Genomic DNA, 24,094 nt, shown 5'->3' with positions numbered 1-24,094 from the left:
TTTTCACAGTATCTTGAATTCTGACCTTAAGATACAGTCTAATAAAGTAGCATAATCAGTTGTCACTGTAATTTGTTTGTTTTAACTGTTGTGGTTTTATATTTCGTAAAAACCTTAAAACATCTGTTCTTTTGCCATAAGTATTTAAGTCTCTGCTTTTATGACTTTTCTGCCTATTATTTATATATTTATAGGCAGTTGATAGAATGGCTTTAATAGCCTTGCTATAATCTTATATATAGCATCTAGAATACACAGGAAGAAATGTGTATTTTACTTTATTATAGGTTTGAAAAATTACTGATTGTGGTAACTGCCATAGTAGTAGTATTTTTTAGGTAGGGTGTATTTCATTTCAATAAATCCCAATGCAGGGCTCAATCTTACAACACTGAGATCATGACCTTAACTCAAATTAAGAGTCAGACACTTAACTGACTGAGCCACCCAAGAGCTCCCACATACAAATTTAATATTCTCTTCTTTTAAGTTACGTTCAAGATTTTAAAATCTAGCTACATTTATTATTAACATAACTTAATATTACATTCTGTAGGTTTCTTTAGAGACTCGGGCCCAGGCAATGGAAAAAGACCAGTTGGCCCAACTTCTAGAAGAAAAAGATTTGCTTCAAAAAGTACAGATTGAGAAAATTCAGAACTTAACACGGATGCTGGTAACCTCTTCTTCCCTCACATCACAACAGGAGTTAAAGGTAAAACTTAAAAGATGACAACTCAGACTTGTTATACAAAGACTAGGATTGGTACACCTATATGTTTATTACATAGTTACACATTTCTTATCCTTTGATATAGTATATTCAGAAAACCCAGAACATTTTGTGTGTTAGCCTATTCATCAGCAAAACCTAAGAAGTTCATTAAATATACTGATCTCTGATCCCTTCTCCAGAGATCCTAATTCAAGAAGTCTGAAATATTGACAAGGAATCTATGTAAATATGCTTCTTAAGAAATTCTAATGAAGTTGATCAGGTGATTAAGAACCATCCCCATCTAGGTTGAATGATAATATTTTCTATTTAAAGAAACAGAAATATTAACCTCAGGAAAATTGATCTAAAATATAGATCAACATAGTTAATCTAATTCTGACTTCTAGTATATGTGCTTTTTGTTTTTACTAGAGCTGGGGGTATTTTCAGTCCAGTAGATATTTTTTGACTGATGGTATCATGATTAAAAGGATGGCCTCTGGAGCTTGACTGCCTGGATTTGAATCCTGGTGCTGTCGATTCCTAATTCTTTACCTTAGGCAATTTCTTAAATCCACTTTGCTACAGTTTCCTTATCAATGAGATAGCTTGATTCCCAACTCCTAGGATTGTTAAGAGAATTAGGTGAAATAATACATAGAATGTGCTCAACACTATATTTTCCAAATCCTCAATAAATGAATGGTCTAAAGATAATTATTAATAGTCTTGATAGACATTATATTCAAGTCACCATACTAGGTATAAAAAAGACATTCCAAGAGCTGTTTGTTGACTGAGTGATGGATAAGAAATAAGAAGCAGCCCAGCGGAATGTACAGGGAAGAATATTTCAGGAAGAGATCCACATGTAAAAAAGCTTGGAGTCATAAAAACAACATAATGTATCCCTTAGACTTAAAATGTTTTGGTGGCAGGAGCATTTTAAATCATAATGAAGGATTTGAACATTGCATTATGCTAACGGCAAGGAAACGTCTTGTAGGTAACAGGATCACAGTTGTATTTCAGAAAGGTATGGCAGCTTATGTGCATCAGATTGCTTGGGGCTCTTCAAGGACTGTGACTCTGGAGATGGAAAAAAATGGGTAAATTGGAGACATATGTGGGAGGTAGACTCAACAGGACTTCGTGATTATTTACATGTGAGGAGCAGAGAGAGAGAGAACGGTATCCAGAATGATTTGCAAACATTGCTGGGTAGCTGGTAACAGTAGTCATTGTTAAGGAACACTGAATGAAGAGCAGTGCATCTCTCGGGGTTTTATTTGGAACATCTCCAGTTTAAGGTTTCAGACAATGAAAGATGTGAGGTGGAGATATCAATTTGGACATTAACTACTGCAGATCTAAGTCATCATGGGAATGGATGGGCTTGTTCTGAGAGCATGTTAGGAAAGAAAAGAAGACCATACCCCAGAACAACTTTTAGATAAAGATAGAAGAATCCTGAAGGGAGCCAGGATTGGCTCTAGAGTTAAGAAGGAAACTGGGTGAATTGTGGTCACTAAGGGAAGAGAATATTTCAGAGAGGTAGTGGTCAGCGGTGTCCCATTTTGCTGAGAAGTAAAGATAAATATAGACAAAAATTTTTTGGATTTGGAAACAAAAACTCATTTACAAAGCAATTTGAGTTATGTACTAGGAGCAAAACCCACCTTCCAGAGGGTTGAGATGACCCCAAGGGATGAGATCATGAACACAGTAGAGGGGACTGATCTCAGAAAAAAAGGATCATTTATAGATCAGCTCACCTATAAAAAGGATGTAGTAATAGGATAGTTAGAAGGATCAAGTAAGAGGAGATAGTACTTATATTTCACAGAGGCTCAGGAGAAGAATGGTAGCTGTGCAATATGGAAAAACACAAGCAGAGAAGAAAGCAGCAAAGCCAAATGGGTGGTGAGGACAGCTAGCTGGGTGGGATTAGCACCAGGAGACAGAGGTGTTCCTGAAAGGATGCGGAAGGAGTAGGCAGATGATGAAGAAAGAGCACAAAAGAGAATCAAAAAGAAACTTGTAGCCAGAGAGAAGTAAGGAGTGAAGAGTTTGTTTTTTAAAAACCAAAAGCAGGGGCGCCTGGGTGGCTCAGTGGATTAAGTCTCTGCCTTCGGCTCAAGTCATGATCTCAGGGTCCTGGGATGGAGTATCAGGCTCTCTGCTCCCCGCTGAGCAGAGAGCCTGCTTCCCTCTCTCTCTCTGCCTGCCTCTCTGCCTACTTGTGATCTCTCTCTCTCTGTCAAATAAATAAATAAAATCTTTAAAAAACAACAACAACAAAAGCAAACCAACTGGAGCATTCGCTCATCAAGCTGTTAGGAGGGAGTTGGTGAAGATAACGGATGAATAGATAACCCAGGGAGCAAGGTTCCCAGGGAGAAAGGAACAATGAGATTAGGAGCGCTGAAGGAGGTACTAGTTTTACTTAATTGGAAGAGAACTGGCATTGTGAAGGCTGTGTGGAGATTGACTCACTGAAGGAAGTTCAAGTAGACCATCTGTCTGTCCCTTCCCAGTTAGAGCTGGCCACCCCAAAGTGCTTTTGGTAGCTGTGGTGTGGTGGCAGCAGCTTCCCTGCTAGAGAACACTGGATTACTTGAAAAGTTGTAAGCCTATTCCTTTCCATTAAGTCCCAGAAAAGTTCGTAGGAAAACTTTCAAATAAAACATGAATTTTAAATAATAGTTTCATCAAATTTTTTATGGGGTTAAAAACTGATTTTTAAGTTTGTTTTCTTAGGACATCCTTAGACTGGTATGTTATTAAAGTAGGCTTAAAAAGAATTCTACCAAGTCCATGGTTTCCAAAAAATGTAAACTAATTCCCTCATTTCATGATATTTGAGCCCAGATCTGTGTGAGGTAATTTTGATTTTTTTTCCTCTTTAGGCTAAAAGAAAACGAAGAGTCACTTGGTGCCTTGGTAAAATTAACAAAATGAAAGACTCAAATTATATAAATGAATTTAATATGTCAACAAATGTAACAAAAACACGTAAGGCGGCTGTAAACGTAGTGGGGGAAATTGATGAATGTGAGTGCTTTTTCAGCTGTTTTTAATTACGAAAGCATCCCTTTAAAGAACTACATTATTTATAACTCAGTTAATGTAATAAACACATTTAATAAATGTATGCATTTTAGATGCAATTACAGTGGAGTAATGATAAATAATAGTGATTTCAAGAAAGTGAACATTCTATATTATTTTCACACTCTTAAGAATGATACACTTTAGTTGAAACGTGAGACATTTTGTTGTTGGTTCTAATCATTATCCAATTAAATTAGTATTCATATAACATCTGCCTTAAACTTTGTTTAATCTTGAAAGGGTAGCATTACACAGGCATGTTTCAAAATAATGTCTCCAACATCGGCAGTATTTTTAAAGGGCATTTTAAAATCTACTTATAATGATCAAATCTCAGATTCAGTATTTGTCCCTTTTACATATATTTTATCAAGGATAGAATATTTTATTACTAATTCTAACCAGGGATCTTTAATAATATAAATGATTATATACATTGTTAATGTATTCTTGGCATTCATAATGTGAGCACATTAGCTAATTGGAGCTTAGTATTACCTCTGATTAGATTTTTTTTTTAGTCTTTGACTTTTAAGAATCTTTATGGATAAATTTCTTTTTCTCCTAACTCTAGCTTTCTGTTCAGAGTCTGATATTTTCAGTAATACTTTTGATACATTAAATGAAACAGAGTGGAATCCAGCAACAAAGCTACTAAGTCAGGTAACTTAAATGTATTTTATAAAACATTATCCTCTTACCCTTTAAAATTCACTTTCTGTTGATGTTTACATTGTTGTAGCACCACATTGCTAGCTCTGACTTAATTTCAGTAACAGTTTTGGTTCTAATTACTCGTTATACTCTTAGTTGATAACTGGCATGTAGAAGGAAACTAAAAATTTTGTAAAGCAGGTGTATAGTAATAAGTAAACCTTTGCATCTAGTTCTTTCCCAGCAGATCTTGGTATCTATGATTTTTTTTTAGTTTCTCTTTTTCTTTAGACAGTCCCCTAAGGGTTTTATAAAGTGTCAAAATTCTCGGGCATATAGTAGAATGACACAGAAGGGAGGGGGTAATATTGCCAAATCATACTGAAAAATAAAAGTAAATGTATTATATGTGGTTTTATCAAAACTTTAGGGAATACTACAGTGAATACTTCAGTAGGTATATAGAGTCCATATTGACTTTCTAGACTTCTAATGTCCAAAGAAGTATAGTATAGTTTTATAAATGTATTTGTTAAGAAAATTTCATTTTAGTTTTAGAATAAAATTGCAGTGATTCTTGGGAATTATTATTATCATTACTTAACCATTGTATTAGTTAAAATTAGGTGTTATGGTTAAAGTTAGGTGTTATAGTTAAATCTGGTTTTGTTTCCAACAGGAAAACTTAGAAAGTGAGCTGAATTCACTTCGTGCCAACTATGATAATCTGGTATTGGACTATGAACAGCTAAGACGAGAAAATGAAGAAATGGAATTGAAATTAAAAGAAAAGAATGATTTGGATGAGTTTGAGGCCCTAGAAAGAAAAGCAGAGAAAGATCAGGAGGTAAAAGATATGGAAACATGAAACTAAAACCACACTTTTTTTTTTTTTTAAAGATTTTATTTATTTATTTGTCAGAGAGAGAGAGAGCGAGCGAGCACAGGCAGACAGAGTGGCAGAGGGAGAAGCAGGCTCCCTGTGGAGCAAGGAGCCCGATGTGGGACTCCATCCCAGGACGCTGGGATCATGACCCGAGCCGAAGGCAGCCGCCTAACCAACTGAACCACCCAGTCATCCCTAAAACCACACTTTTAAAAGAAGTATCATTCTCTTAAAGATATTTATTTCTAAGGTTGATGTATGGAAAATCCAACCATTTTCTATGTGTATACACAATTTAGAGAATTTAAGAAATAATTCATTTACATTATTTTTAAAATATTTAAATCATTTGTTTCACATATGAATTATTTTGCTCAAACGTTAATTTGTTGAGCACACCAGAAATACTGTCTAGAGTATAACCATTTCCTGCTGAGACCAATATGAATTTTACTATCTGGCTGAATGTTTTATGCATGGATACTCTGTTTTAATGGATTTCATTTTCTTTAAAAGTATATTCCCAAATATTTAGAACATTGTTAGAATAGCTGGGGAAGCTGATTTTGATCATGTCTTTTTCCATATCAGAGAGTTATGAAAATTAGTATAACTAATACTAAATACTAGTAATGAAATTTTTAGAAATGAAACAGATCACTTAAATTTTCTAAATATATAATATTAAGCTACATGTTAAGAGGACCTATTCCAGGAACACTCAGACTTCAGACACTTAGAAATTGCCCAAGAAATTCAAGAGATTTCTTAGAGTAGACTGTCCTTAACCTAGAGGTCACAGACATTATAAAATGACTCTGCAGGGGGGCACCTGGGTGGCTCAGTGGGTTAAAGCCTCTGCCTTCGGCTCGGGTCATGATCCCAGGGTCCTGGGATCGAGCCCCACATCGGGCTCTCTGCTCCGCAGAGAGCCTGCTTTCTCCTCTCTGCCTGCTTGTGATCTCTGTCTGTTAAATAAATAAAATTTAAAAAAAAAAAAAAATGACTCTGCAGAATTTTTAAATGCATATTCATTATTCTAGAACAAGAATCTATAGCCATTATCAGATGATGAAGCAATCTTTGGCTCCCCCTACCCCTCAAAATAAGAGCCAGTGTTCTGGTGTAGTTAAAATATGAGTTAATTTGCAGCTACTTCTGAGATTTCTGTGAGGGTAGCCCAAAGGGCCACAATGCTTTTACCTCGGTATTGTTGCATTTCTTGCCCTCTTTTTTTTTTTTTTTTTTTTAATGAAAAAAGAATTCAGTGCCAAAAGTATTATTTCCATTCTACCTACAAATTAAAGTTAATCCTGGGAGTCCTGGGATGCTCAGTTGGTTAAGCATCTGCCTTCGGCTCAGGTCATGATCCCAGAGTCCTGAGTCCCACATCGGGCTCTTTGCTCAGCAAGGAGCCTGCTTCTCGCTCTGCCTGTTCTGCCTGCAGCTCTCTGTGCTCCTGCTCTCTCTCTGACAAATAAATAAATAAATAATCTTTTAAAAAAATAAAGTTAATCCTGCACTTCATAAGTATGTATCCTAAGATGCAAAGTCTATATGTTCTCCACAGAGTTTCATTTAACTTGTTTCAAAATTTGCATGTTTACGAAATATTGTATATTGATCCCTAGACTTCAGTCAATAAAAATGGAGTTTTTCAAGGAAGGGAGTGGTCTAGTGTCATGGTTAAGAGCATGGTCTCTGGAGCCAAACTTGTTTCTGAGTAGGATACAACACCTTGAACGAGTCCCCAAATCTCTCAGGACTTACTTCCTTTTTCTCTCCACCCTGGAGGTTGAACCAGGTGCTTGCCAAGGCCCTTTCTAACTCCAAATTTCATCTAATTGTATCTTACTTATTATAAATAATGACATGAAATTAACTTTGGGCATAAGTATAGCAATAATTTCTCTAACTTTTTTACATGATTTATATAGTCAATTAATAATAAAAACTGAAGCTCATAGAGTATATGACTTGACTCACATCCTGATTTTTTTTTTCCTTTTATCCACAGTCAAGGGGGGAAATAATCCTATTCTTTTCATCTTCACTTGGACACAACTAAAATTCTAGGTTCTATATGGTAACCTAAATTATTAAGTAATATAAACTTACTCTTGGAAAGGTAGTTCTATTCTATTTTAAACTAAAAATACAAGCCTGTGTATGCAGTAAAATATGTTCCCAAACCTCCATTTTGGGGAAAAGCTTAGCCAAAAGAAGTAAAAAATCAAATTATGGCCTTAGGACATGTGGTCATTGCCCTGGTTTGCCCTAATGGTCTTATAAATCACCAGAGCCCTATATCATTTTCAAATGGGCATACAGGAATACAGTATGTTTAAATAATAATTTTTACAAGGAGGGGTAAACAAAGTCAAGCATCATCAAGCTCAGGGAACAAAGGAAATTCCAACCTCTACCTGATTTAACTTGCTTAATTTTAGAATTTTAACAACTTGGAGGTTTTTGTCTTAAGGAATTAAATATTTTTGTTTAACCTGCTGAACATTACAGTTGAAATCTGTAATTTTTTTTATATAGCGGCCAATTAACTTTTAATCATATCATATACTTTCTCTTTATGCTTAGCATCCTAAATAATACCTCATTCAGAAGTTGTTGTCCAGGCTTTACAAAAGTTCACTTTTAGATTTAGATTAATGAGAACTAGTACTTAAAGTGCTATTAAATGAGAAGTGAGATAAGTTTTCTTTCTGATGTTTATTTTCTAAAATAAAAGAGTAATTTTTTAGTTCTTCCTTATTGGTAAATGTGATTTTGTTGCACAGAATTTAGAAACAAGAGGGAAAAGATAAAAGATGGAGTTATTTTAAATTATAGCCAACACAAATATCTAAAATTTTGCTGAACAATTGATAGCCACTAACCATGTGACAATTGAGTACTTGAAGTGTGGCCAGTCTGAACTGACTTAAGAATATGAAAAAAAGAGAACATAAACTATTTAGTTTTTTATATTGATTACATGAACAAGTGGTAATATTTTGGATATATTAGGTTCAAATATATTTTTAAAATTAGTTCTTTTTTTTTTAATGCAGCCAGTAGGAAATTTTCAATGACTCACATAATATTTCTGGATGACGCTGACGTACAATAGGAATATCAACACTAGTCTGAATCTAAAACTAGTTAGAACTGAATTAAGCATTCAGAAAATATTACTTTAAAAAGATGCTATTTTCATAAATCCCTTACATTCTACAAGAATTTGCCTTTACTTTTTTCTTCTTTTTTAATCTTATTTTATTTAAATTCAGTTAATTAGCATATAGTTTATCATTAGTTTCAGAGGTAGAGTTCAGTGATTCATCAGTTGCATGTAACACCCAGTGCTCATTACATCACGTGCCCTCCTTAATGCCCATCACTCTCACCCCATTCTCCCACCCGCCTTGCCTTTACTTTTTCAGGACTCATTGAATTATGAATATTTCATAATTCTAAGAGAAAGTATGTTTATCTGTGATAAGTTGTCATTTATGTGTTTTGACACAAAAATATGTGGTATTCAAATATTTAATGTTCCAGATATTTGATGGAAAGGAAACTTTAATAGAAATATATGTATCTTTAGGTATTCTTTATACTTTTAGACAGCTGAAAAATATAAAGCAATAACATCATCTTTCCAATATTTTCTGTGGAATGAACCAACAAGTAATAATTAATAATCTTATACATATCTCTGTGCTTTAGTGAATAGTGATATTATTTTTAAAGTACCACATGAAACTACCCTAATCCAGACCTAAATTTTAAAACATAAATCCTTAAAAAGTATGCCAGTATAAAGCTAAAATTGCTAATTTGTGGGAAGAAAACAAAAAATCTTGTAGATTAAATACATTTCTGCACTTAAGTTCCCCAAAACAAAAAAAAATTTTTTTTTTAATTTTATTTATTTGACAGAGAGAAATCAGAGCTAGGCAGAGAGGCAGACAGAGAGAGGGGGAAGCAGGCTCCCGCTGAGCAGAGAGCCCGATGCGGGGCTCGATCCCAGGACCCTGAGATCATGACCTGAGCCGAAGGCAGAGGCTTAAACCACTGAGCCACCCAGGTGCCCCCCCCAAAACAAAAATTTATTAAGAGTTTTAAAGTTTGATTACCAGTATATCTCCTCCAACGGATGCATACTAATTTGTTTTTGACATTTTTATAGCATTATTAACAGAAAGCGTAACTGTTACTTGGGTCATGCTGAAGTTTTTTTCTTGTTTGCTTGTTTTATGAGGTTTGGGGATATTTTTGTTTGGCTTATTGGGTTCCTGTTTGTTTTGTATCTTCAAATAATGAGGTGCTCTGTAACAGTAGCTTGAACAGTTGATCTCTCAATCGCTTCCTACTGTTTTGATGATTCTGAAGCAGTGAATAAATGCTATCTTTTGGGGGGAGTTTCTTTTTTTCTTCTTTTTTTTTTTTTTTTTTGCTTTATTAACTATTGGTTTGCTCTGTTGCCTGTTCACATGCTCTTACAGATGCAACTAATTCATGAAATTTCCAACTTAAAGAATTTAGTTAAGCATGCAGAAGTGTATAATCAAGATCTTGAGGTGAGCATTTATGTTGGTATTTCTATTATAAAGAACTAGAACTATAAAATGTACATCATACATAATTATTTCAGAAAATAAAAGGAACATTTTGTTTTTTAAATATCAACTTTTTAAATTTTACTAACAGTTTAAACTATTAAACGTAAGTTCTTTTTAATCTCCTAAAATTTAAATCCAATAAGATATGTTTCACTTTATTTTTGTTTCACACTTATAGAATGAACTAAGCTCAAAAGTAGAGCTGCTTAGAGAAAAGGAAGACCAGATTAAGAAGCTACAGAAATACATAGACTCTCAGAAGTCAGAAGATATAAAAATGGAATTGTCATACTCATCGGTAAGAATTAGGTTTACTTTGTTGTTTAATCATGTAGGCATTTATAGTACACCATCATCATTATTATAGCAAATGCTTATATTGAACCTACTGTGTGCCAGATGTTATAATTTTTTTATATAGTATTTTATTTAATCTTGTCAATGACTCTATGAAAGAGGGACTGTTAGTATCATTGCTGTTTTATGGGTAAAAAATCATTCATACAGAGTTGAGGATATCATTCTTTGAATATTAGTAAGTTGAGGACGAGTTTCCATTAAAAATCAGTAATTCAGGGGCACCTTGGTGGCTCAGTGGGTTGAAGCCTCTGCCTTCGGCTCGGGTCATGATCCCAGTGTCCTGGGATCGAGCCCCACATCGGGCTCTCTGCTCAGCGGGGAGCCTGCTTCCCCCTCTCTCTCTGCCTGCCTCTCTGCCTACTTGTGATCTCTGTCAAATAAATAAACAAAATCTTTTAAAAAAAAAGTAATTCAAAATTGTTTATTTTTTTGATTATTTTATATAAATGCATGCAGAAGTATGTAGTCAGTATCTTCAGGTGAACACTTGTATTGGTATTGATAATTAACTAGAACTGTACATATGGCATGCAATTGAGCATGATTTTATAAATTTTATTAATATTAATGCATTCTTATTATTTAAATAATTATTTCAACAGTTTGGTATTTTTCAGAAACTGTAGCTCTAGATGATTTTAGTTGGTATAAGATATGTCATTGGGGCACCTGGTGGCTCAGTTGGTTAAATGACTGCCTTCAGGCTCAGGTCATGATCCCAGGGTCCTGAAATCAAGTCCCTGCATCAGGCTCCCTGCTCAGCAGGGGGCCTTTTCTCCCTGCCTGTGCTGCTCTCCTGCTCTCTCTCTCTGTCAAATAAAACAAAATCTTTAAAAAAAAAAAAAAAAGATATGTCATTAAGGGTCTTCTGGGTGGCTCAGTAGGTTAAGGTTAAGGATTCCAGGTCATGATCCTGGAATCCCAGGATCAAGCCGCATCAGGCTCAGTGGGGAGTCTGCTTCTCCCTCTGCCCTTCACCCCACAGGTGTGCTCCTTCTCTCAAATAAACAAATAAAATCTTTAAAAAAAAATAATGGCATTAAATAACATTTAATCTCGTGGCAAAATTGTTAATTTTTGCCACGTGCTTTCTATTCTATTTGCTTCAATATTCCTGATTACTTCAAGAAACTATCAGTTTGATTCTAGTTTTTAACACTCTTTTTAAGAAGGCAACAGTTTCTAGCTAAAATTTTGGTTTCTGTCATTCTTTGGTTTCCATTTGAGTTTTTCCGGAGTACTTTTTATTACCTTCTATTAGGACTCTTCCGTTACCTGTTATCAATGACAAATGATCCTTTGTAAAAGTAATCTTACTGTTTTAAGGCACTGGGAAGAAAGGCACTTTCGTATCATCCAGGAGTGTCTGTTGATAGAGTGGCAAGCAGAATTGCCCACTTTTTTAAAAGTTGTTATTTCTTGCTCTTTATTCATCCAGTTTATTCATTCATTCATTTGTGCATTAAAATTCTGCCAAGGATATATGTGGTTGAATTTATGTAAGCTAATTTTCAATTTGTGATTTCATATCCTTAATATTAACTATGAACTACTCACCTGCCATGTTTTAGAATGACTTAAAACTACACAAGAAATTTTAACAAGCTAGCTGAACAACAATTGTGTTAAACTTTTTTAAACAATAAGTTTCCTCAGTCTACATAATGCCTCTATAACTTGGAAAAGCATAGTCGGAGTTTTTTAAATATTTTTATTATGGAAAATATTATTTCAGCTTTCATAAATAATGAACTTGATAATTAGCATATTTTCACCATTCTTCATTTATTCAGAATAACGTCTATGTACATGTTCTCTAAAATCTTTTCCAACTCTCACCAAGTTAGATTTCACTAAATTCTTTTTGTTGTGTATATAGGAAATCACTGAAGACCTAAGACAAATGAAACAGACTCTGCTTGATGCTGAAACTGTAGCCCTTGATGCCAAGAAAGAATCAGCCTTTCTTAGAAGTGAAAATCTGGAGCTAAAAGAGAAAATGGTAATTGTTTCCTGTAATATTTATAATAAAACAGTTGTCACAACCAGTACATTTCTGTGAATTTGCAGTGTTTCTCCTAACAGAAAGAACTTACAAGTACATACAAGCAAATGGAAAATGATATTCAGTTATACCAAAGTCAACTGGAAGCAAAAAAGAAAATGCAAGTTGACCTGGAGAAAGAACTACAATCATCTTTTAATGAAATAACAAAACTCACCTCCCTTGTAGATGGCAAAGTTCCAAAAGGTATTTCATAATTTCAGACTTAAGTCTTTTTAGATCTGACTTTGTCTAGAAACCTACCTGAAAGATTTTGTGACTACATTCCAATGATTAGAAATTTTTATTCTCTTATCTGATTGTTTTAATAGTCTAATAATGAGTTTCAATATTATTTGAGATCAGTATTTATAACTGCTTCCTTGAAATTATGATTCATAAGGGTTTAGGAATTATTTTTCAAATAAATTAGACCTGATTTTCAAAAAGTGGTTGAAGAACTAGTAACTGTTCACCTGTTAACCAACACTGACTCTTTCTTTAATAAATTTTATACAGTCTGATTAAATAATCTAACTTTGCATGTAATTTAGATTGTCCCAATAACTGCAGGCTGTTTTAATTTACCCAAAATGTCCTAGATTTGCTTTGTAATTTGGAACTGGAAAGAAAGATTACTGACCTCCAGAAAGAACTGAATAAAGAAGTTGAAGAAAATGAAGCTTTGCATAAGGAAGTTAATTTGCTCTCAGCATTGAAATCTTTACCTTCAGAAGTAGAAATGCTGAGGAAAGAGGTAAACACATTTTTTTTTTTTTTTTTTTTTTTTTTTAGATTTTTTTTTTTTTATTTATTTACTTGACAGACAGATTACAAGTAGGCAGAGAGGCAGGTAGAGAGAGAAGGGAGGAAGCAGGCTCCCTGCTGAGCAGAGAGCCCGATGCGGGACTCGATCCCAGGACGCTGGGATCATGACCTGAGCCGAAGGCAGCGGCTTTAACCCACTGAGCCACCCAGGCGCCCAGGTAAACACATTTTTAAGCAAATAATTCTTCTTTTGAAATAAAAACCTTTGTAATAGCACTTTAAATATTTTGCTCTAGTGTATCTTAAAATAGCAGTCAAGAGACTGTAAAGATTTGACTCAACTTGTTAGGAATAGAAATGAATGTAGTTCCTCCTCTGATTTCCTTATATTATTAGAAAGCACATTTTCAAAGCCTATTTAACAGTATGCTTAGTAACCTGATCATGTAACAACCATTTCTACAGTCCTCAAATGTTTCACTTAAACAGAATTCCAGGCGGACCTGGGTGGCTCAGTTGGTTGAGCATCTGACTCTTCAGGTTGTGATCTCGGGGTCGTGGGATCCAGCCCCACAGCAGCAGTCTGCTTATCCCTCTCCCTGTGCTCCTCCCCGCTATGCTCACTCGCTGTCTGAAATAAATTTAAAAACAAAAAAGTTTTATGGGGGCATCTAGCTACTCAGTTAGTAGAGAGTATGAACTCTTGATCTCAGGGTTGTAAGTTCAAGCCCCACATTGGGTGGAGAGATGACTTAAAAATAAAATCTTTGAACAGAGTTCTATGGTCCATACTTTTTTCATCTTTTTTTTTTTTTGGTACTAATTCTGTCACTATGTTGAATAAAAAAGAGCAATGAGATATAAAGGAGGGAATTGATAAAGTTTAAGGGTAAATCTTGCAGTTAAATCTTGCAAGCTAGTGAACAGTCCTGTAAACCATCTGCCAAGCTTTCCTTTCTCTTTACCTTTCTAAAAGAAAAAAAACCGACAAGTGGTTGAAGACCAAATGGCAGATATCATGCTAAAGAACTCTAGGAACATTAATTAGTCGTTCTAAAAGCTCTTTAAAGTAGGTGCTGTTTTTTAGCTCAGCAAATAGTTATGAAGCCAATAGTTGAGCCAAACAGATGTGTCTCCTATCCTGAGTCCATGATTGAAACAACCCTGCTGTGTTACCCCGTCCTTAGTCTCTGCTTTAAGTTTGCTTCTCTTCTTCCCACCATTTCTACCTTACCATTAACAATGATTGTACTGTTCATAAGCTGGATATGGTTTATTTAAATAATAATTCAAATAAACCTTAATTATTTAAATCATTCAGGGATTACATTTGTAGAAATTGGAGCTGCATTCAAAGGCTTTAGAAAAAATGTGTCAAATTCTAAGAAAAAAACAAAAAATGATACACCAAGAAGTTAGAAAATACTTTAGAATGATAGATAAGGAAATAAAGGCACATCCTGAAATAATGTTTTTCTACTGAGTATCCTTCTCCATGTAATCCTTACTAGAACCCAAAGAGATTAGAAAACAAAATTGAAGGTAAAGTTAAAGAGGATAATACACAGGGATGGTAACAATAAAAATGTTGCCTTTAGGGGTACCTGGCTGGCTCAACGGGTTAAGCCACTGCCTTTGGCTCAGGTCATGATCTCAGGGTCCTGGGATCAAGCCCCACATTGGGCTCTCTGCTCAGCAGGGAGCCTGCTTTCCCCTCTCTCTCTTTGCCTTCCTGTCTGCCTACTTGTGATCTCTGTCAAATAAATAAAATCTTTAAAAAAAAAAAATGTTGCCTTTTCTTAGTAAAATCCTTGCTTAATTTCAATGTCTTCCCCTCCCCAACCCCAAGGAAACTTTTTTTTCCCTGAAAGCTGCTTCAGTAGATCCTACAATGCTAACATAGCTAAATTTTACTTCTTTTCCATAGATGCATGATAAATCTGAAGAGCTTTGTATAATAACATCAGAAAGAGACAAATTGTTTTCTGAAGTAGTTCAAAAGGAAAGTAGAATTCAAGACTTACTTGAAGAAATTGGGAAAACTAAAAATGACCTAGCAACTACCCAGTTGAATTATGAAAGCACTGATGAAGAATTCCAAGATTTTAAAAATCATCATAGTGAATTTGAGCAAAAGCATAAGATGGTCCTTGAGAATGCAAGAATGAATCAGGAAATAGGAAACCTCTCCAAACAAGCTCAAAAACTTGGTTTAAGTTTGGATGCTTTGAACACAGAGGTTGGTACAAGACATCCTCTAGGGAAGCAGTCTTTAGCCTTCTGAGGTTTGGCTTCCATATATATACATCACAGAATGCTCTGCTTTTCACATTTACTTTTTCTTATTTTAAAGCTTTCTCCCAAATCTGAAGAACTTCAGCCAAAAACAACTGAGAGTCAAAAAAGTTCAAATGAAGTGGAAGAGCTGAAGGAACAATTAGAAATTAGAGATTTGAGGCTGCAAACTATGGAAAAGGAAAAAACAATGATCGCTGAGCAACTTCAACAAACTTTAGCAGAAGTAAGAACCTTAACCCAAGAAAAGGAGGACCTAAAACAACTCCAGGAGAGCCTGCACATTGAGAGGGACCAACTCAAAAGTGACATTCAAGATACTGTAAACATGGTAAGGCTTTGAGTAAACTCTGAAAACTCAGAGCCTCTTTACAAACAGTACCAGAGCCATCACTCGTGATTAATGATCAAGTAGTCACTATACAATTACTTCCACTATTTCACATTATTCTAATGGAATTGTTTTGTTTCTCTGACAAAGAATATAGATACCCAAGAACAATTAAGAAATGCTCTTGAGTCTTTGAAACAACACCAAGAAACAATTAACACGCTAAAAATGAAAATTTCTGAGGAAACTTCCAGGAGTTTGCATACAGAGGAAAACCTAGGAGAAACTAAGGATGAATTCCAGGAAAAGGTAAATGGTATTTCCATTCAAAGTTTTATATATGTGTAGATGAGCTTTCTCTTCTACCTCAAACACTTAAGTACATGCTGATAATCACGATCTTATTATTCACAATGCTATTAATTAACAATACTTTATAAGCTGTAACCCTAATGTCTTTAAGATAATTTCAGATATAATTGCTTAAAATCAATTTGAAAAAAGAAAGGCAAAAATTAATTCAAACTTTGAGCTGATATTTTCTGAGGCCTGACGTATTTTAAATGTCTTTAAAAATCCCTCTGAATTCTAAGAATACAAGAGAGATTACTGATTATTAACCATGTCTAAAATATTTGTTTTATGTCAGATTTTACATATTAAACTTGCTTAGAGATCCCTATAAAATCAATGTGTATATTTTATTTATGCCTGTTTTCTAGGGTTTATGCCATAATTTTACTATCAGGTTTTTAAATCTCACCTTAATTTATTCTAAGTAGTATGGTTTATTTTGTTCTGAGATATTAGGAGAATAAGGTCTTAACTGGTTATTTAATTTTATACAAGAAAGGCTATGAGATGCTAATAATGATTTTTTTTTTTTTTAAGAGATATGTGTTAGTCCTATAGGGCAGCCATCCCAAAATATCACAGACTGCTGGCTAAAACAACAGAAATTTACTTTCTCCTGGTTGTGGAGTCTAGAAGTCCAAGATTAAGGTGCTAGAAAATTTAGTTTCCATTAAGTCTTCTCTTCGCTGCGTACAGATGGCACCTTCCTTCTGTGTTCTCACAGAACCTTTCTCCTCTGCTCAAGTTGAGAAAGAGAACTGGTGTTTCTTCCTCTACTTAAAAGGACACCAATCCCAGGGCGCCTGGGTGCCTCAGTCAGTTGGGCAACTGATTCTTGATTTCAGAGCAGGTCTTGATCTCAGGGTTGTGAGTTTGAGCCCCACGTCTGGCTCTGTGCTGGGCATGGAGCTGAATGAATGAATGAATGGACACCAATCCTATAGTATTAGGGCTCCAGTTTTATGACCTCATTTAATTACCTTAATTACCCTCCTTAAAGGCTTTCTCTTCACATATAGTCACATAGGGGTTAGGACTTCAACATGAATATTGGGAGAACACAATTCAATCTATAACAGGTAATTGCCTATAATTTTATACAATGGATTCATTTACTATATACATTTCTATTTTTCAAAAATGCCTTTGATATATATTATCAACAGGATATTTTATACTGTCTTTCAATTTTATGCACTTAATACTATTTAATCCAGAATATTTGCTACTAGGAATTTAAAACATCCATCAGTGGGAGACTGGTGAAATAATCTTTCATACATCCATAGCTTGGAATTGCATATATATATAATATAATATGTATCTATGTATACAGATAATGCAACTGGGTTTATACAGTCATAAAATTTTTTAAAACTGCGTATTTCACGCAAACAGAAAAATCACCAGGATGGACATATTATTAAATAAAAACAAATACTGCTTCAGAATAATTCAGGAAGCTCCAACTTATATAAATAAATCTCTTTATAGATTTATATGCTATTACTTTATATAATGAACTTTTTTCCCCCATTTGCCCTGGGGTACAGTATTCTTGCCTTGGAAAAGCTTTTCCTCTCTCTCCCTATGCTTTAGTACTTATCTCCTAGAAAAGCATTTTCACTTGTTTTATATGTTCTATGTTCTTAGCTTATCTATAGTTTGGATCAATCAAATGAGCCAAAGGCATTTGACTTTGATTTAAAATTTATAACTTTCACTTTCATTGGGGGAAGGTTTTTTGAAAAGATTTTTGAAAGTAAGATACAACAATTAATACAACAATTAATAGCTGCTTTTAAACAAATGCAAAAATGCAATTATAGGGCCTCATGAGAAGGGGTGTAATAGCAGAAGAGTAAGGGAAAAAGAGTTCTATTCACTGGGACCAGCTGGTGTGTGGTATTAAGTTTATGTTAGAAGCATCTATGTTGATTAAAAAGATCCAGCAGGCTTTTTTGTTTCCCAGGGGTTTCTCAAATCTGGGATGGAAGGCTGGGGTCAGCTTGGTCTTCTGTTACTATGTTAATGATGGAATCCCACATGGAACCCTCTGTTCATCCGGGCCCCACAGGGCTGCATTAGTAGGTCTCTCATAAATCCCCTGAAAGTGCCCACATTGAATCCTACTTGATGTTTCTCTCTCTAGAAAGGCAGTTTCTCTAGTGTCTTGCAACAGAAAGTTTAAACAATGATTAGTAAGCTTATCTCATGTAAAGGGCACAATTCTTTTTCTTTATTTAATAATAAAATCTGTTAGATTTTCTCATGGTAGCTGAAATACTTTCTAGGCTGAGTTTAGTTCTAAAATATCCTTTGGGTATTCTCACATACTTTGTCTCAGCCTGCTTTGTCTTTGTGTACATTCCTATATTTAGGAGCACAGATAAAAGATTCTGAAGTGCAGTATCTGACAAACTTGCCCAATGACCGTGTGTTCCTTACCTTAAGTTCTAATGTATTAGCTCTGTGTTTGCCATTGTTAGAAACTCAAGCATACTGCCAATAGTAAGAGAATAGTAAAATAAAGTATGATTTGTCCAAACCCATTCTAGAGAATTGAGCAACTACTCAAAATTATAATTTGAAGATTAGGTAACAGCATGGCAAAATGTATGTGATCTAAATGGAAAAAGCAAAATTGAATATTTAGTTATATATATATGTATATATATGTAAATTTCTTTTGAATACAGTAATTATAATGTATATATATTTCTATATATAATATATAATATATATTTCTATATATATTATAATATATGTATATTTCAAAAAATTTCTTTTGAATACAGTAATTATAATATATGTATTATTCTGTATTATTATTACTGTATTCAGTAATAATAATACATATTTTATAATTACTGTATTCAAAAGAAATTTTTCAAGGACAGACTCTGGAAGGAAATATTCTAGAATTCTGGTAGTGGGTTGTGTGAAGCTGGTATGCTAGATGATTTTTTTTTTCTCTTTATTTTTCAGTTTTTTTCCAATGTAATTGTAGATTATTATAAAAACTTTTTTTTTTTTAAGATTTTATTTCTTTATTTGACAGAGAGAGAGAGATCGCAAGTAGGCAGAGAGGCAGGCAGAGAGAGAGGGAGAAGCACGCTCCCCGCCAAGCAGAGAGCCCGATGCGGGGCTCGATCCCAGGACCCTGAGATCATGACCCGAGCCGAAAGCAGAGGCTTTAACCCACTGAGCCACCCAGGCGCCCCATAAAAACTTTTTTTAAAAGATTTTATTTATTTGAGCAAGAGAGAGAGCATGGGGAGGGGCAAAGGGAGAGGAAAAGAGAATCTCAAGCAGACTCCCCACTGAATGTGGTGCCTGACACAGGGCTAGATCTTACAACCCTGAGACCATAACTCAAGCCAAAATCAAGAGTCAGATGCTTAACTGAGCCACCCAGGTACCCCATTATTAAAATTTTTTAAAACATATTTCAAACTTCATAAGATACAACTGATATGGAGCTGTATTTATTTCCTGGGTGTGTAAGGTTACATAGTGATAACCTAATTTCACACTAATGATTTAATGTCAGTCTTTGTCTCACTTGATCAAGAAGTATACGTGTTAGGTTACCTTTGCTTAAGACTTATTTATGGAAAAATTAATTTATATAATATGCTTTTTTTAAGCAGAACATAAAAAGTATGTATTTTTTTAAAGGTGGATTATACTACTATAATATGAAATCTATTTTTATCAAAGTTATTTTGCTCTCTCATATGATAAAACTCCAACCTTTTGTGAATACGACTGCTTCTGAAAATAATGATTTGTTGTGAGTGGGGGGATAGAGAATCATTTCCAGCTTTTGATGGAAAGAACATGGTGGAGTTCAAGGTGGCTTACTCTTTCTTAAAATTAGGTTGACCCATCATCATACATGAAGATAATTGTTAATTATCTACAGCTGTTCAGGTAGTTCTTAACCCATGAAAAAGAGTACGCTTAAGGGCACAAACTCTGGAGCCAGACCTCTTGGCTTCAAATCCTGAGTGACCTTGGGCAAGTGACCTATCATCCTCTCTCAGATTAATGTTCCACATCTGTTGAATGGAAATAATACTCGTACCTACCTGATAAGGTTAGAGTAAAGAGTAAATGTGTCAATAAATGAAAAGAATGCCTGGTAAATAATAAGTAATGTAAGTTTTAGCAATTTTCATTACTATTAAAACTGTAATTAACTGAGAAATTATTTACATTTTAGATGGTTGACACAAATAAAAAACAGAATTTGAAAACTAAAAATACTCAAGCACTGATTGTGAATGTTGAAGATAATGAGCTATCTGAGCAACAGAGAAAGATGTTTTCTCTAATACAGGAGAAAAATGAACTGCAACAAATGTTAGAGAGTATTACAACAGAAAAGGAACAATTACAGACTGACCTAAGGGAAAATATTGAAATGGTAGGATTTAGTACTGTATACTTAGCAATATATTCTTGTCTTGTATGTTATGGATTTTTACAACTTTATTGAGGCATAATTTACATGTGAGAAATGTATCTGATGCAAGTGTACAGTCTGATGACTTTTGACAAATGTCTCTATTTGTGTACCCTCCACCCCAGTCAAGGTATAGAACATTTACCTCTCCCTTCAGAGCTCTCTTGCACCTTGACCCAGGCAATTCTGATCTCACTCTCTACCCCATATAGTCGCTGTCCTGATGGGTTTATTTTTTTTTTTTTTTTAAGATTTTATTTGACGGAGAGAGATCATGAGTAGGCAGAGAGGCAGGGGAAGCAGGCTCCCCACTGAGCAGAGGGATGTGGGGCTCGATCACAGGACCCTGAGACCATGACCTGACCCGAAGGCAGAGGCTTTAACCCATTAAGCCACCCAGGCGCCCCTGTCCTGATGGTTTTTAACTGTAGGACACTTTGTCTCTTCTAGAACTCCATACAAATAGAATCATACAACATGTACTCTTTTGTACCTTACTTTTTTTACACTCCTTTTTATTGCTGGGTAGTGTTCCATGTATGAATAGGCCACAAGTTGTTTAGCCTTTCTTCTGTTGATGGAAATTTGAGTTCTGTCCACTGTTTGGCTATTTGCAGTGAAGCTGCTGTAAACATTCTTACACAAAACTTTTTATGAACATTTTTTTTTTAAAGTTCTCAAGTGTATCTAAATGGAATAGCGGGGTCATAGCAAATTACTAGACTGATTTCCAAAGTAGTTGTGCCATTTTACATTCCCAGCAGCAAATTAAGAGAATTCTGATGATTTCACATCCTCAGCAATGCTTCATATTATTGGTGTTTTCAATGTTAGCCATCCTATTGGATATGTACCTCGTTGTTTTCATTTGCCTTTCCCTAACAATTAAGGATATTGATCATCTTTTCATATATTTATTGGCCATTGCATATCTTTCTATAAATTATCTGTTCTCTCAGTGATGTGTTGTAGATTTTAGTGTACATGTCTTTATCCACGTTTTGTTAAATTTGTCCCTAAATGTTTCTCTTCATTTATTCTGTTGTAATTTTTAAACTTCATTGTTAGTTATTCATTGTTAACGTTTTCCATACTGTCAAATCTAATTTAGTTTTTGATTCCGTATTTAGAGACAATATAATATGTATAGACTGAAATTGACATTTTTTGAAGTTTGCTCTGGATTACAGGAGAACCTGAACTTTTGTGTAATTTTCCATAGTTCTTGGGGTTTTCTGGTCAAAAGAGCTAAGTTTAAAGAAGAATACAGACAAAAGTCATAGTCCGTTCTTGGTCTCATGTTTGCAGTGTTTTTGTAGTCATGACTTGAGACTGTCACTGTTTAAGCTGATAACTAGGGTTAGCCTACATCATGCTAGCAAAAGATAGCTGCCATTTTGAGCTTGCTGTTAACTGGTGCTCTAAATCATAACTATTCTGGCATATGAAGAGCCCATAACTAGTCTTGTCATCAGTCCATGAAAGTTAGAAACAGTCTCCTTTGGCTTAAGGGTAGAAAATGGGCAAACCTCTCAAGATAAAATACTAAATCCAGTTCTAATTTTCATGATAGGAATGTAAGTGAAGTAATAATGAAACAGCATAAAAAGCAGATGTTTGGCATCTATATGATTAAATTAAAGACTCTTTAAGATAGTCTTTTCCAAGAGAAATTGCCATGATTTCTTCATTTTTAGGCTGAGGTAAATGCTGATTTTTACCTGATTTTATAAATGTAAGGTAATATGTATCTTAATCTCAACTTTTTTTAAATTCTAGACTATTGAAAACCAAGAAGAATTAAGAATTCTTAGAGATGAACTTAAAAAGCAGCAAGAGCTCATCATACAAGAAAAGAACCACACCATAAAGAAAGAGGAAGAGATTTCTAGGACCTGTGAGAAATTAGTAGAAGTTGAAGAAAAGCTAAAGGAAAAGGTGAATTTTTAAGTTACCTTCCTAACCATATTATATTTCCTGACTAAACGCTTTTTTTAACACATTTTGATTGCTCTAGAGCTAAATTCTAAAAATAGCATGTATCTCCCAAATGAACACATCTTAATGCTAATATTGTGGACAGTTTCAACTCATACCTATATTCAAACCAACGCTCTTTTTCTTTTCTTTTTTTTTCTTCTTTTTTTTTTAATTAACATATAATGTATTATTTGCTTTATGGATACGGGTCTGTGAATCATCAGTCTTACACAATTCACAGCATTCACCATAGCACATACCCTCCCCAATGTCCATGACCCAGCCACCCTATCCCTCCCCCTATCCCCCAGGAACCCTCAGTTTGTTTCCTGAGATTAAGAATCTCTTATGGTTTGTCTCCCTCCCAATCCCATCTTGTTTCATTTTTTCCCTCTCTACCTCCCATGACCCCCCACCCTGCCTCTCAAATATCAGAGAGATCATATGGTAATTGTCTTTCTCTGATTGACTTATTTTGCTCAGCATAATAGCCTCTAGTTCCATGCACGTCATTGCAAATGGCAAGATTTTGGTTTTTTGATGGCTACATAGTATTCCTGTGTGTGTGTGTGTGTGTGTGTGTGTGTGTGTGTGTGTGTACCACATCTTCTTTATCCATTCATCTGTTGATGGACATCTAGGTTCTTTCCATAGTTTGGCTATTGTGGATATTGCTGCTATAAACATTCGGGTACATGTGCCCCTTCGGATCACTACATTTGTATCTTTAGGGTAAATACCCAGTAGTGCAATTGCTGGGTCATAGGGTAGCTCTATTTTCAACTTCTTGAACTGCTTTCCACAGTGGCTGCACCAGCTTGCATTCCCACCAACAGTGTAGGAGGGTTCCCCTTTCTCCGCATCCTCACCAACATCTGTCAATTCCTGACTTGTTAATTTTAGCCATCCTAACTGGTATGAGGTGGTATCTCACTGTGGTTTTGATTAGTATTTCCCTGATGCCGAGTGATATTGAGCACTTTTTCATGAGTCTGTTGGCCATTTGGATGTCTTCTTTGCAGAAATGTCTGTTCATGTCCTCTGCCCATTTCTTGATTGGATTATTTGTTCTTTGGGTGTTGAGTTTGATAAGTTCTTTACAGCTTTTGGATACTAGCCCTTTATCCGATATGTCATTTACAAATGTCTTCTCCCATTCTGTCAGTTGTCTTTTGTTAACCAACACTGTTTGTGAGGATTATATTATTCTCATCTTCAGATGAGAGAGGCCTTGATTCATTTAAATTATCATATAATATATTCATTCATCAGAAACTTTTTGGAAACTACCATAGCCTAGATGCTGTTCCGGGTGCTTGAGATCCATTAGTCAATTACACAAAGAACCTGCCTTTATTAAGATACAGTAGTGATTCTTTAAAATGTAAGCTTTATGACTGTTACCATCTCTTAGACGTTTACAGTTTCCTGACTCATTTCTTTTATGGAAGTAAGATGCTAATTGTAGTATTTGTATAAGAGCTAAGACTCTTGTAA

At 34.7% G+C, this 24,094-nt stretch overlaps 1 protein-coding gene across 1 annotated transcript in view; it reads left to right on the top strand.

Moving 5' to 3' along the window:
• Nucleotides 1-24,094, top strand: part of CENPE (centromere protein E) — an 83,335-nt gene that overhangs the window by 14,204 nt on the left and 45,037 nt on the right. The window contains exons 13-26 of the mRNA XM_080796429.1: nucleotides 557-715; nucleotides 3,628-3,772; nucleotides 4,407-4,495; nucleotides 5,166-5,333; nucleotides 9,878-9,952; nucleotides 10,173-10,292; nucleotides 12,234-12,356; nucleotides 12,440-12,605; nucleotides 13,001-13,155; nucleotides 15,094-15,405; nucleotides 15,520-15,792; nucleotides 15,943-16,101; nucleotides 20,375-20,578; nucleotides 22,397-22,555. Coding sequence (XP_080652555.1) covers nucleotides 557-715; nucleotides 3,628-3,772; nucleotides 4,407-4,495; nucleotides 5,166-5,333; nucleotides 9,878-9,952; nucleotides 10,173-10,292; nucleotides 12,234-12,356; nucleotides 12,440-12,605; nucleotides 13,001-13,155; nucleotides 15,094-15,405; nucleotides 15,520-15,792; nucleotides 15,943-16,101; nucleotides 20,375-20,578; nucleotides 22,397-22,555 — 2,307 coding nt within the window. The remainder of the gene's footprint in view (nucleotides 1-556; nucleotides 716-3,627; nucleotides 3,773-4,406; nucleotides 4,496-5,165; nucleotides 5,334-9,877; nucleotides 9,953-10,172; nucleotides 10,293-12,233; nucleotides 12,357-12,439; nucleotides 12,606-13,000; nucleotides 13,156-15,093; nucleotides 15,406-15,519; nucleotides 15,793-15,942; nucleotides 16,102-20,374; nucleotides 20,579-22,396; nucleotides 22,556-24,094) is intronic.

This window comes from Martes martes, assembly GCF_963455335.1.
Source record: "Martes martes genome assembly, chromosome: 2".
NCBI classification, from domain to species: domain Eukaryota; kingdom Metazoa; phylum Chordata; class Mammalia; order Carnivora; family Mustelidae; genus Martes; species Martes martes.
The sequence above is the reverse complement of the archived record's forward strand: the minus strand, read 5'-3'. Positions and strand labels throughout refer to the sequence as shown.